The sequence below is a fragment of the Coregonus lavaretus genome, assembly GCF_964263955.1.
Source record: "Coregonus lavaretus genome assembly, chromosome: 30".
Classification (NCBI taxonomy): domain Eukaryota; kingdom Metazoa; phylum Chordata; class Actinopteri; order Salmoniformes; family Salmonidae; genus Coregonus; species Coregonus lavaretus.
In genome coordinates this window covers 35,289,143-35,303,858 of record NC_140017.1, presented here as the reverse complement: position 1 = coordinate 35,303,858, position 14,716 = coordinate 35,289,143, and the positions used below count along the sequence as shown (strand labels likewise).

General features: G+C 42.0%; 2 protein-coding genes across 2 annotated transcripts; both read right to left on the bottom strand.

Annotated features, from left to right (window-relative positions):
- Positions 1 to 892: 892 nt before the first annotated feature.
- On the bottom strand, positions 893 to 1,843 carry LOC311106230 (olfactory receptor 52J3-like; the record flags this gene model as incomplete). Its single annotated transcript, XM_084148531.1, has 1 exon — positions 893 to 1,843. One exon carries the CDS (start codon positions 1,841 to 1,843, stop codon positions 893 to 895), a length of 951 nt encoding a protein of 316 aa, XP_084004657.1.
- Positions 1,844 to 8,043: 6,200 nt separating this feature from the next.
- LOC311106229 (olfactory receptor 6N1-like) lies at positions 8,044 to 14,480 on the bottom strand (the record flags this gene model as incomplete). Its single annotated transcript, XM_084148530.1, has 3 exons — positions 8,044 to 8,491; positions 9,877 to 10,076; positions 14,475 to 14,480. 3 exons carry the CDS (start codon positions 14,478 to 14,480, stop codon positions 8,044 to 8,046), a joined length of 654 nt encoding a protein of 217 aa, XP_084004656.1.
- Positions 14,481 to 14,716: the final 236 nt, after the last annotated feature.

Genomic DNA, 14,716 nt, shown 5'->3' with positions numbered 1-14,716 from the left:
TGCAGCAGAGGTAACTCTGGGTTTTCCTTTCCTGTGGCGGTCCTCATGAGAGCCAGTATCACCATAGCGCTTGTTCAAAGTTCTTGAAATGTTCTGGATTGACTCACCTTCATGTCTTAAAGTAATGATGGACTGTTGTTTCTCTTTGCTTATTTGAGCTGTTCTTGCCATAATATAGAGTTGGTATTTTACCAAATAGGGGCTATCTTCTGTATACACCCCCTACCTTGTCACAACACAACTGATTGGCTCAAACGCATTAAGAAGGAAAGAAATTCCAGAAATTAATTTTTAACAAGGCACACCTGTTAATTGAAATGCATTCCAGGTGACTACCTCATGAAGCTGGTTGATATAATGCCAAGAGTGTGCAAAGCTGTCATCAAGGCAAAGGGTGGCTACTTTGAAGAATCTCAAATATATCATATATTTAGATTTGTTTAACATTTTTTCTGGTTGCTACATGATTCCGTATGTGTTATTTCATAGTTCTGATGTCTTCACTTTTATTCTACAATGTAGAAAATAGTAAAAATAAAGAAAAACACTGGAATGAGTAGGTGTGTCCAAACTTTTGGCTGGTACTGTATATTAAAACTATGACAAAAATATGAAAGAGCATAACAATCCTTTAAAGAGGCCACTGCCTAACCTATCCATTTGATTGAATAGTAATGTCAAAACAAGTCAAGTAAGAAAGGTATTAAACAGATGTTAGGTATGTTACTATGACTGATTATTGATATCCCTAGATCACAAAGCAGAGTAAGTTGATGTTGCCACAAAACGGATTCATTTTTCTATTTCCCCCAATGATTAGTGGAGCTAGAGATATACACATGAGCCCCAAGACACACAGGAAACCAATGTGGAGCTGACATTCATTAAATGTTCACGTGAACGCTATTATTTTTTTTCTCACCACCATGAAAAATGCTGTTCTGATGTCCCTTGTTTTCATCCCATATATAATTGGATTAATAATTGGCAGGAGAAGGTAGATCATCATACCACACAGTTTCTGTGCATTAGGAGGTATGTTCTGAAAGCGATATGACAGTATTACAAAGGTGGTAGTAAATTCAAAAAGGAAAAATGTTACTAGCTGAGCGACACAGGTGTTTACAGCCTTGCTCTTGGTGTCAGATTGTCGATTAATTATGCATATTACAAGAATGTTAATATAGGAAAAAAGCTGAATACCCACACTGATAATCTGCATAACCGCTGTCATAGCCAAACCATAAATGTTGTTAACTGTGAGATCTTCTCCACATGAGAGGCGAAGTAGAGAGGGGTTGTCACAATTGATATTTAGTATGTAAGCCTTGCACCTCTTAACTCTGGACTGAAGAGCAAACAGGGTCAGTATCATGGCCAGGTCAAGGCCCCAAGCAGCTGATATAATGACACATAGTGTAAAAGGTGTCATGATTGAGGGGTATTGCAGTGGTTTGCAAATGGCAAAATATCTATCAATTGACATCGCTGCAAGTACAAAAAGCACACCACCTCCGTACATGTGACAAAGAAAGGCTTGAAAAACACATGTGGGGTAGTACACAGAGTGAGTCTGTGTCACGATGTCTGCCAACACCCTCGGTAGCATAGCGCTGATTCCTATCAGGTCATTCAGGGGGAGACTGAAGAGGATGTAAAACATGGGCTTGTGGAGAGTCTTCTGTGTGATGATCAACAGCATGATGGTGAGGTTACAGAAGACAGAGAACAGATAGAGCAGGAGACCCATGGTGAACACAGGGTAGTTCACTGGGGTAGGGATGTCAAAACTGGCAATCTGCAGGTTGTAACTGAATGTCTGATTAAGAGTCTGGCCCGCCATCATCAAATACCTGTAAAGGAAGAAAAGCAAATCTTATGTACATATTTCAAAGTGCTATTAAACTACTTGGTATGCAAATCTGACTCAATACTAGCAAAATCGTATCTAAAGCTAGTCAGTTCCAGTCTAGCTTACTGTAGGGTTCTTATTAACATATTAACTGAATTTTCAGATTGGTTGTATTCAGTCACTGTATATTGTAGTTTATAATTTTAAACATATATTGTCTTTAATTTAACATGTACTCTGCATTAAAGCAATGTGTATGTAAGTATACGGCACGTTATTCAGATGAGTGGTATAGCTTACCTGAGGGTTTACCTGTCTGTTACGTTCTGTCAAACAATACCCTGCTATTATGTTGTCAATCTTTCTAAACTAGTTTGGAGAGAGCTGTGGCACTAGCAGAAATAAAGCCCCAACTCCTTGTGCAGTAGAATGTTATTTAAAGGAGACAGATTCATGTGACAGTAATCCCAGAGAACCACTCACACATTCTGACGTAACTCAAGACTAAGTGATTGGTTGTTGGGATGATTGCATGATGATGTATTAATTACTGTATCTAAATACATAATGATGTTCTATTGTGGTAAATTACTGTCTACTGTACGTCGTTGGCTATGTGATCTATGAAGACATTCTGTACATGCAAGACAGTACTCACGTATATTTTAAACGTTAACAGAAATAAACATTTCACTTTCTTTCTGACGCCAGTAATGACCTATGAAAAGGCTTTATTGTAAAATCACAACATCAGCACATATTAATTACAATGCTTTCAAAATTGCCCAAAATTACAAAAGGCTCTATTCAATCAGTACCACGGAAGTTCAGCTTTACTGTGTGATTGAAATGTAAAGGTAATGGTTCTGCTTTAGCGGAGACAGCATTCAGCGTAAACGCTGCCTGCATATTACTTTTACAGAATCTTTAACGCTTCAGCTTTACAGATTGAATAGAGGCCAAAGTAGAAAAGAAATTGTACATTTAGAAAACAGTAAAACATTCAATCAAAATGTTATAGGAAAAAATACCCGCAAAATTGCCATTCCAATCACTCCTTTCCAGCCATTATTATGAGCCGTCCTCCTCCCAGCAGCGTCCACTGATCAACAACATTGTAGTTACTCCACAATACTAACGTAATTGACAGAGTGAAAAGGAAGCCTGTACAGAATAAAAATATTGCAATACATGCATCCTGTTTCACTCACTAAAGTAATACTGAAAATCGAGAACTTGCTACTAACAAATAACATTCATATGCTAACTATCTCTGAAACTCAATTGGATCATACCTTTGATGATACAGTGCTAGCAATACATGGTTATAACATCTATAGAAAAGACAGAAATGCTAACAGAAATGGTGTTGTGGTTTATATTCAGAGTGATATTTCTGTAAAGCTTAGTGGATCTCATATCAAATGTTGTTGAAGTAATACGGCTACAGCTTCATCTGCCTCACCTAAACCCATTATTCTGGGAAGTTGCTATAGACCATCAAGTGCTAACAGTCATATCTGGATAATATGTGTGAAATGCGTCATAATGTATGTATGTGATATCAACAGAGGTATATTTTCTGGGTGACATAAATATTGACTGGCTTTCAGTCCACTCAAGAAACATTTTCAAACTGTAAGCAGTGCCTGCAACCTGGTTCAGGTTATCAGTCAACCTACCAGGGTATTTACAAACAGAAGAGGAATGAAATCATGCACATGTATTCATCACATCCTTCACTAATTCTGCAGAAATCTGCTCTAAAGCAGTATCCAGATCCATCGGATGTAGTGATCATAATATAGTAGCCATATCTAGGAAAACCACATTTCCAAAGGCTGGTCCTAATATAGTGTATAAGAGGTCATACACAATATTTTGTAGTGGTTCCCATGTTGAAGATATAAAGAATATTAGCTGGTCTGTGGTGTGTAATGAGGAGCAACCAGATGCTGCACTTGACACATTTATGAAATTGCTTATTCCAGTTACTAATAAGCATGCAATCATTAAGAACATGACTGTGAAAACTGTTCAATCCCTGTGGATGATAGAGATGAGAGGGATGAGTCAAAAGGAATGGCAAATAAGTCTGGCTGCACAGCCGATTGGCAAACATACTGTTAACTGAGAAATCGGGATTATACTGAACAAAAAGAAGAAGAAACTATACTATGAAACAAAGATATATGATATGAAGGATAATAATAAAAAGCTTTGGAGCACCTTAAATTAAATGTTGGTCAAAAAGGAGAAATCAGCTCCATCCTTCATTGAATCAGATGGCTCATTCATCACAAAACCCACTTCAAGAGAGCGAGAGTTGCACCCCTCCTCAAAAAACCTACACTCGATCCCTCCGATGTCAACAACTAGAAACCAGTATCCCTTCTTTCTTTTCTCTCCAAAACTCTTGAGCATGCCATCTCTAGCCAACTCTCCTGCTATCTCTCTCAGAATTACCTTCTTGATCCAAACCAGTCAGGTTTCAAGACTGGTCATTCAACTGAGACTGCTCTTCTCTGTGTCACGGAGGATCTCTGCACTGCTAAAGCTAACGCTCTCTCCTCTGCTCTTATCCTTCTAGACCTATCTGCTGCCTTTGATACTGTGAACCATCAGATCCTCCTCTCCACCCTCTCCGAGTTGGGCATCTCCGGCGCTGCTCACTCTTGGATTGCGTCCTACCTGACAGGTCGCTCCTACCAGGTGGCGTAGCGAGAATCTGTCTCCGCACCACGTGCTCTCACCACTGGTGTCCCCCAGGGCTCAGTTCTAGGCCCTCTCCTATTCTCTCTATACACCAAGACACTTGGCTCTGTCATATCCTCACATGGTCTCTCCTATCATTGCTACGCAGACGACACACAATTACATTTCTCCTTTTCCCCCTTCTGATAACCAGGTGGCGAATCGCATCTCTGCATGTCTGGCAGACATATCAGTGTGGATGTCGGATCACCACCTCAAGCTGAACCTCGGCAAGACGGAGCTGCTCTTCCTCCCGGGGAAGGACTGCCCACTCCATGATCTCGCCATCACGGTTGACAACTCCATTGTGTCCTCCTCCCAGAGTGCAAAGAACGTTGGCGTGACCCTGGACAACACGCTGTCGTTCTCCGCTAACATCAAAGCGGTGACACAATCCTGCAGGTTCATGCTCTACAACATTCGCAGAGTACGACCCTACCTTACACAGAAAGCGGCACAGGTCCTAATCCAGGCACTTGTCATCTCCCGTCTGGATTACTGCAACTCGCTGTTGGCTGGGCTCCCTGCCTGTGCCATTAAACCCTTACAACTCATCCAGAACGCTGCAACCCGTCTGGTGTTCAACCTTCCCAAGTTCTCTCATGTCATCCCGCTCCTCCGCACACTCCACTGGCTTCCAGTTGAGGCTCGCATCTACTACAAGACCATGGTGCTTGCCTACGGAGCTGTGAGGGGAACGGCACCTCCTTACCTTCAGGCTCTGATCAGACCCTACACCCAAACGAGGGCACTACGTTCATCCACCTCTGGCCTGCTAGCTCCCCTACCTCTACGGAAGCGCAGTTCCCGCTCAACCCAGTCAAAGCTATTTACTGCTCTGGCACCCCAATGGTGGGAACAAGCTCCCCCACGATGCCAGGACAGCGGAGTCACTGACCACCTTCCGGAGACAGTTGAAACCCTACCTCCTTAAGGAATACCTGGAATAGTATAAAGTAATCCTTCTAAATTTGGTTGTTCCACTAGCTATCATAAGTTGAATGCACCAATTTGTAAGTCGCCCTGGATAAGAGCGTCTGCTAAATGATGTAAATGTAAATATTGCCAACTACTTTAATGACTTTTTCATTGGCAAGATTAGCAAATTTAGGAATTACATGCCAACTACAAATTCTGAACCTACACATCCATGCATAACTGACCAAATGATGAAAGACAAGCATTGTAATTTAGAATTCCGTAAAGTCAGCGAATAGCAAAGCACACTTTACTGGCTCAAACAGTTGACCATTCAGCCTGTTACCAACCCTTAGTAAACCTTACAGTCTATGTCCACGCCCCCGAGGTAATCTTATTAGCATAAACAAATAATCCCAAGAAAAATCAGTCCGCTGTCATACACGTCGATCCAGAGCGTCCCAAACATGCTCGATTGCTGACATGTCTGATGAGTATGCAGGCCATGTAAGAACTGGGACATTTTCAGCTTCCAGAAATGGTGTACAGATCCTTGGGACATGGGGCCATGCCAGGTCGTGCATTATCATGCTGAAACATGAGGCGATGGTGGTGGATGAATGGTACGACAATGGGCCTCAGGATCTCATCACGGTATCTCTGTGCATTCAAATTGCCATTGATAAAATGCTAAATGTTAGTTGTCAGTAGCTTATGCCTGCCCGTACCATAACCCCACCGCCACCATGGGGCACTCTGTTCACATCAGGAAACCATTTGCCCACACGATGCCATGCACACTGTCTGCCATCTGACCAGTACAGTACAAACTTGGATTCATCCGTGAAGAGCACACTTCTCCAGCGTGCAAGTGGCCATCGATGGTGAGGACGACGAGCACACAGACGAGCTTCCCTGAGATGGTTTCTGACAGTTTGTGCAGAAACTATTTGGTTATGCAAAACCACAGTTTCATCAGCTGTCCGGGTGGCTGGTCTCAGACGATCCCACAGGTGAAGAAGCCTGATGTGGAGGTCCTGGGCTGGCGTGGTTACACACGGTCTGCCGTTGTGAGGCCGGTTGGACGTACTGATAAATTCTCTAAAATGATGTTAGAGGCAGCTCATGGTAGAGAAATGAACATTCAATTCATTGTTAACAGCTCTGTTGGACAATCCTGCAGTCAGCAGGCCAGTTGCATGCTCCCCCAAGACTTGAGATATCTGTGGCATTGTGTTGTGTGACAAAACTGCACATTTTAGAGTGGCATTTTATTGTCCCCACACAAGGTGCACCTGTGTAATGATCATGCTGTTTAATCAGCTGCTTGATATGCCACACCTGTCAGGTGGATGGATTATCTTGGCAAAGCAAAAAGACTCACAAACAGGGCTGTAATCAAATTTGTGCCCAGAATTTGAGAGCAATAAGCTTTTTGTGCATATGGAACATTTCTGGGATCTTTAAATTTCAGCTCATTAAACATGGAACTAAAACTTTACATGTTGCGTTTATGTTTTGTTCAGTATATGAAGCTGTTATTCAATGCATTTCTATGGGCTAATAGCAGCATGGCCAAATTCAATGTTTTATCAAATAACGTTGTTATAGTTTTTTGATACCTTAACTGGTCCTAAAATTATTAATCAAATAGCTAACAACAGACTTTCAGCACGCTAATAGGGAAGGGCATTCAACATGTACGGCACTTACACAAATTGGTGACTGGCTGAGAGAAAATGTGTCACGATTCTCTAAAGCGGAACCCAGAAGCAGACCAGGACAAGGTGAGTTGAATGAAGGTGAGTATTTATTTAAAGACTTAAATGTGGAAGCAGGAGAATCCAGGTGACGGAGCGGGCAGCGGAGGTTAGTTGGTGGGAGTGAATGGGCAGAGCCAATGATGTTTCTGAAGCCACAGACGACCAGGCAGAGGTGGAGTGAATATTCCGGGAGAGTAACTGTAGACAGAGGAAACGAAGGTGAGTTCACAGCAAGCAAAAAGTAATCTGAGGCTGATACGCAGGCACAACATACTGTTCGTGGCTAACGATCCGGCAGGGAATGGATGTCAGGTCAGAGCTTATGAAGTGGAGAGGTGATGATCAGGACCAGGTGTGCAGATAGCTGATGAGATGCAGGTGCGTGTAATAGAGAGATCTCCCGCCTTGCTTCGTCGCCCGGCAACCAGACAGGGTGCGTTAGGAAACTCAGGAAAAAAGACTCCAGGACAGAAAACAGGCAACTCAGGCAGAAACCGACTCAGGAAGCTGAAAAATTTATAATAAGAAGATTGTGGGAGCTGTTTTGTTACGACTTCAGTGCAGCTTTTGACACAGGTCATAATGCTGGACAAATGAATGTGTTATGGCTTTACATCCCCTGCTATATTGCGGATCGAGAGTTACCTGTCTAACAGAACACAGAGGATGTTCTTTAATGGAAGCCTCTCTAACATAATCCATGTGATTTACAAAGGAGCATGTCTTTCTTTTATTTTGGAAGGCCTTAAAAACGGTCTAAAGCCCATGTATTATAACTGATACTACAAAGCCCTTCTCAGAGAAGGAGCTGATCGATGCTAAAATCGATGAGCTAAAACAGGTGTTGAACTCTAAGAATAACAACACTACAAGATGTGTACCACATGTCTGAATGGCCTTTCTCCGGGCATCAGACGACTTATTCATAACACAGGTGAGCAGGATCTGGATATATGTAAATATAACCACTATCAACGTTACATCCTGAAAGATGGCTGTTATAAACAACCCATAGTAGTTGTTTATACGTGTGTCATCACAAATGAGCCTCACCAATGACGGATTGTTACAAAACATATCCACTATTGTCGTTCTGCAGATTTTGAAGTGAGTGACTAGAGCCAGCAGAACCACAGTCAGTGTAATGACCAAGAGCCACATGAAAATTATGATTTTCATCAAGTTATTGTGACTAAAAAAATATCTAATTGTATTTGTAACATGCGCTGAATACAACAGGTGTAGACCTTACCGTGAAATGCTTACTTACAAGCCCTTAACCAACAATACAGTTAAAGAAATAGATTAAAGAAAATATTTACTAAATAAATAAAAGTAAAAAATGTAATAAAAAGTAACACAACAATAACGAGGCTATGTACAGGGGGTACCGGTACCGGTACCGAGTCAATGTGCGGGTGTACAGGTTAGTCCAGGTCATTTGTACATGTAGGTAGGGGTAAAGTGACTATGCATAGATAATAAACAGCGAGTAGCAGCAGTGTAAAATCAAAAGGTGGGGGGATGTCAATGCAAATAGTCCGGGTGGACATTTGATTAATTATTCAGCAGTCTTATGGCTTGGGGGTAGAATCTATTAAGGAGCCTTTTGGACCTAGACTTCATGCTCCGGTACCGCTTGCCGTGCGGTAGCAGAGAGAACAGTCTATGACTTGGGTGACTGGAGTCTTTGACAATTTTTTTGGCCTTTCCTCTGACACCGTCTAATATATAGGTCCTGAATGGCAGGATGCTTGGCCCCAGTGATGAACTGGGCCGTACGTACTACCCTCTGTAGTGCCTTGCGGTCGGAGGCCGAGGAATTGCCATACCAGGCGGTGATGCAACCGGTCAGGATACTCTTGATGGTGCAGCTGTAGAACCTTTTGAGGATCTGAGGACCCATGCCAAATCTTTTCAGTCTCCTGAGGGTTGTCGTGCCCTCTTCACGACTGTCTTGGTGTGTTTGGACCATGATAGTTTGTTGGTGATGTGGACACCAAGGAACTTGAAACTCTCGACCCGCTCCACTACAGCCTTGTCGATGTTAATTGGGCCTGTTTGGCCCTCATTTTCCTGTAGTCCACGATCAGCTCCTTTGTCTTGCTCACATTGAGGGAGAGGTTGTTGTCTTGGCACCACACTGCCAGGTCTCTGACCTCCTCCCTATAGGTTGTCTCATCTTTGTCGGTGATCAGGCCTACCACTGTTGTGTCATCAGCAAACATAATAATGGTGTTGCTTGGCCACACAGTCGTGGGTGAACAGGGAGTACAGAAGGGGACTAAGCACGCACCCCTGATGGGCCCCAGTGTTGAGGATCAGCGTGGCAGATGTGTTGTTGCTTACCTTTACCTCCTGGGGGTGGCCCGTCAGGAAGTCCAGGATCCAGTTGCAGAGGGAGGTTTTTAGTCCCAGGGTCCATATCTTAGTGATGAGCATTGTGGGCACTATGGTGTTAAATGCTGAGCTGTAGTCAAGGAACAGCATTCTCACACTGGTGTTGATGTCAGTCATGACCAGCCTTTCAAAGCACTTCATGGCTACAGACGTGAGTGCTACAGGGCGGTCGTCATTTAGGCAGGTTACCTTCGCTTTCTTGGACAGCAGATATACCTGTCATAAGCCATGGCAGTCAGGATAGTTAAGGAGCTAGCTCCGTACAGGTGGATGAGCAGAGACTGGAGGTAGCATGTAGGGTAGGAGATAGACCTGTTCTGAGCCAGGATGCTCACCACCAGCTCAGAGAAGAAGGCTGTAACCCAGAACTGAATTTGGGAATCCCTGGTCTAGTTCATGATAACATTTTAAAACAACTACATTGCAATATGAACAGTTCCTTCAGAAAGTATTTACACCCCTTGACTTTTTCCACATTTTGTTGTGTTACAAGGTGGGATTAAAATTGATTTAATTGTACATTTTTGTCAACAATCTACACAAAATACTCTGCAATGTCAAAGTGGAAGAAAAATGAGAACATTTGTAAATAATTAATGAAAAATAAAACACTAATATTTCATGATTACGTAAGTATTCAACCCCCTGAGTCAATACATGTTATAGACTGGGTGGTTCGAGCCCTGAATGCTGATTGGCTGACAGACGTGGTATATCAGACCATATACCACGGGTATGACAAAACATTTATTTTTACTGCTCTAATTACGTCGGTAATCAGTTTATAATAGCAAAAAAGGCAGCTCAGGGGTTTGTGATATATGGCCAATATACCACGGCTAAGGGCTGTGTCCAGGCACGTGCCTAAGAACAAGCTTTAGCTGTGGTATATTGGACATATACCACACCCCCTTGGGTCTTATTTCTTTGGCACCTTTCTGGGTAAGTCTATTAGAGCTTTGCACACCTGGATTGTACAATATTTGCCCATTATTATGTTTTAAATTCTTCAAGTTGGTTGTTGATCATTGCTAGACAGACATTTTCAAGTCTTGCCATAGATTTTCAAGACGATTTAAGTCAAAACTGTAACGAGGCCACTCACGAACGTTCAACGTCCTCTTGGTGAGCAACTCCCGTTTATATTTGGACTTTGTGTTTTAGGTTATTGTCCTGCTGAAAGTTGAATTTCCCAGTGTCTGTTGGAAAGCAGACGGAACCAGGTTTTCCTCTAGGATTTTGCCTGTGCTTAGCTTTGTTCTGTTTATTTTTATCCTAAAAAAAACTCCCTAGTTCTTCCTGATGACAAGCATACCCGTATCATGAAACAGCCACCACCATGCTTGAAAATATATAGAGTTTTCACCAAACATAACGCTTTGTATTCAGGACAAAAAGTTAATTTCTTTGTCACATATTTTGCAGTTTCAATTTAGTGCCTCACATGTTCTACTGTTTGAGCTCCTGTTCCTCTTAAAGACTATTAGCTCAAAAGTATTGTGGAGCTCCTGCACCTAAATATAAACAGTACCGGCACCCAAAATGAGTACCGGCACCTATTTCAGTCAAGGTCAAGCACTGGTTCTACCCCTCCCATTGTTTTGCATTCAATGATGCTAATGATATGTTCTGAGTAGGTAAACTAAGCCCCGTTTTCGGTTGCTGACTATCATGATCCATATACTTGCCAGTTATCTGTACACTTGAAATGTGTGTGAACTATCCCTTTAAAACAGCCCAATGTGTATGAAACCAGTATGCGTATCGGTAGACTAAGCTCAAACTGTCTAAGCTCAAAGTTCTGTGGGTAATTCAATACCAAAAGCATGTTGACAGATGGGTAGGCCACTGGCTCGCTTCACTGCACATCATGAGAAGTAGAGGAGAGCGGGCAGGTCATGATAGTCCCAGAGAGTCCAAACATAATCAGTGGTGATTATAGATGCAGCCCCGGACGACAGGTAAGCTGTGACAGAGAGACAAAAGGAAGGCCCCCAGGGTTTCCATGGTGTCCCGGTTGTGGAGTGCAGCTGTAGTCACACCTGCCCCCTAAAAGTCACACCTCCTAACCTAACAGTACACAACCACAAGGCCTTCCAAAGGCCTTACTTAAAGGTCCAATGCAGCTGTTTTTATCTCAATATCAAATCATTTTTGGGTAACAATTAAGTACCATATTGTGTTTGTTTTCAATTAAAATTGTTAAAAATAAGCAAAAATAGCTTCTTAGCAAAGAGCAATTTCTCAATCAAAGATTTTGCTAGAACTTTCTGGGAGGGGAAAATTGATTATTGGCAGTGAGGTTTGGAACTTTATTTCTTATTGGTCTATTAACTAATTTACTGCCTGGTGACCAAAACGCCGTCCCACCAAAACAGGCAGAAATTTCTGGTGGTATTTTCAAACAGCTCTTACACTAAAATGGCATTATCATAATTTTCAATTTTTCACAGTATTTTCCCAACCTGAAAGTGTGGAAATATATATAACACACAGGAAAATCAGGTTTTTGAGACTAAGCTCAAACTGTCTAAGCTCAAAGTACCGTGGGTAATACATGATTGATAATAGTCCCAGAGAGTCCAAACATAATTAGTGGTGATTATAGATGCAGCCCCGGACGACAGGTAAGCTGTGACAGAGAGACAAAAGGAAGGCCCCTAGGGTTTCCATGGTGTCCCGGCTGTGGAGTACAGCTGTATTCACACCTGCCCCCTAAAAGTCCCACCTCCTAACCTAACAGTACACAACCACAAGGCCTTCCAAAGGCCTTACTTAAAGGTCCAACACAGCTGTTTTTATCTCAATATCAAATCATTTATGGGTAACAATTAAGTACCATATTGTGTTTGTTTTCAATTAAAATTGTCAAAAAGAAACAAAAATAGCTTATTAGCAAAGAGCAATTTCTCAATCAAGAATATTGCTAGAACTTTCTGGGAGTGTTCTTAGTGGGGAGGGGAAAAATGAGATGTTATTGGCAGAGGTTTGGAGCTCTATTTCTAATTGGTCTATTTACTAATTTACTGCCTGGTGACCAAAACGCCTTCCCACCAAAACAGGTGGAAATTTCTGGTGGTATTTTCAAACAGCTCTTACACTAAAAGGGCATTATCATAATTTTCTAATTTTCACAGTATTATCCCAACCCATAAATATATAAAACACAGGAAGATCAGGTTTTTGACTACACTGGGCCTTTACGTCATTGGGACTGTGTAACCTAACAGTACACAACCACAAGGCCTTCTAAATGCCTTAGTTAAATCATTGGGACTGGGTAAGAGTACCAATTACACATACAACTGTCTCATAGTCTGCTCAACCCCACAGAAAAAAATAGGCTTTTATATTCAATTGAATAATAATTTGTAATCTTACCTATTAACAATATGTTGTTGAACAGGATTTCTTGGCAGATTGAGCAGTATAATACAGCAGGTAGCTTAGTGGTTAAGAGCGTTGTGCCAGTAACCGAAAGGTCGCTGGTTCTAATCCCCGAGCCGACTAGGTGAAAAATCTGTCGATGTGCCCTTGAGCAAGGCACTTAACCCTAATTGCTCCTGTAAGTCGCTCTGGATAAGAGCGTCTGCTAAATGAATAAAATGTAAAATACCATGGCCCCAAGTGGTTCAGTCTGGGGGACTTGGGAAATTGCAGGACTACTTATTCACATGACAGAACTTTCCACGCTGAAGTCATCTTGCAATATACCAATCTATATGAAACAACTTTATATACAGTACCAGTCAAAAGTTTGGACACACCTACTCATTCAAAGGTTTTTATTTACTTTTACTATTTTCTACATTGTAGAATAATAGTGAAGACATCAAAACTATGAAATAACACATTTTGAATCATGTAGTAACCAAAAAAGTGTTAAACAAATCAAAATATATTTTAGATTCTTCAAAGTAGCCACCCTTTGCCTTGATTACATCTTTACACACTCTTGGCATTCTCACAACCAGCTTCATGGGGTAATCACCTAGAATTATTTTTCCATCAGTCTTGAAGGAGTTCCCACATATGCTGAGCACTTGTTGGCTGCTTTTTCTTCACTCTGCCCTCCGACTCATCCCAAACCATCTCAATTGGGTTGAGGTCGGGGGATTGTGGAGGCCAGGTCATCTGATGCAGCACTCCATCACTCTCCTTCTTGGCCAAATAGCCCTTACACAGCCTGGAGGTGTGTTGGGTCATTGTCCTGTTGAAAAACAAATGATAGTCCCGGATGGCATATCGCTGCAGAATGCTGTGGTAGTCATGCTGGTTAAGTGTGCCTTGAATTCTAAATAAATCACTGACAATGTCACCAGCAAAGCACCCTCACACCATCACACCTCCTCCTCCATGCTTCACTGTGGGAACCACACATTCGGAGATCATCCGTTCACCTACTCTGCGTCTCACAAAGACACGGCAGTTGGAACCAAAAATCTCACATTTGGACTCATCAGACCAAAGGACAGATTTCCACCGGTCTAATGTCCATTGCTCGTGTTTCTTGGCCCAAGCAAGTCTCTTCTTCTTATTGGTGTCCTTTAGTAGTGGTTTCTTTGCAGCAATTAGTCCATGAAGGCCTGATTCACGTAATCTCCTCTGAACAGTTGATGTTGAGATCTGTCTGTTACTTGAACTCTCTGAAGCATTTATTTGGGCTGCAATTTCTGAGGCTGGTAACTCTAATGAACTTATTCTCTGCAGCAAAGGTAACTCTGGGTTTTCCTTTCCTGTGCCGGTCCTCATGAGAGCCAGTATCACCATAGCGCGAATTGACTCACCTTCATGTCTTAAAGTAATGATGGACTGTTGTTTCTCTTTGCATATTTGAGCTGTTCTTGCCATAATATAGAGTTGGTATTTTTCCAAATAGGGGCTATCTTCTGTGTACACCCCCTACCTTGTCACAACTCAACTGATTGGCTCAAACGCATTAAGAAGGAAATAAATTCCAGAAATTAATTTTTAACAAGGCACACCTGTTAATTGAAATGCATTCCAGGTGACTACCTCATGAAACTGG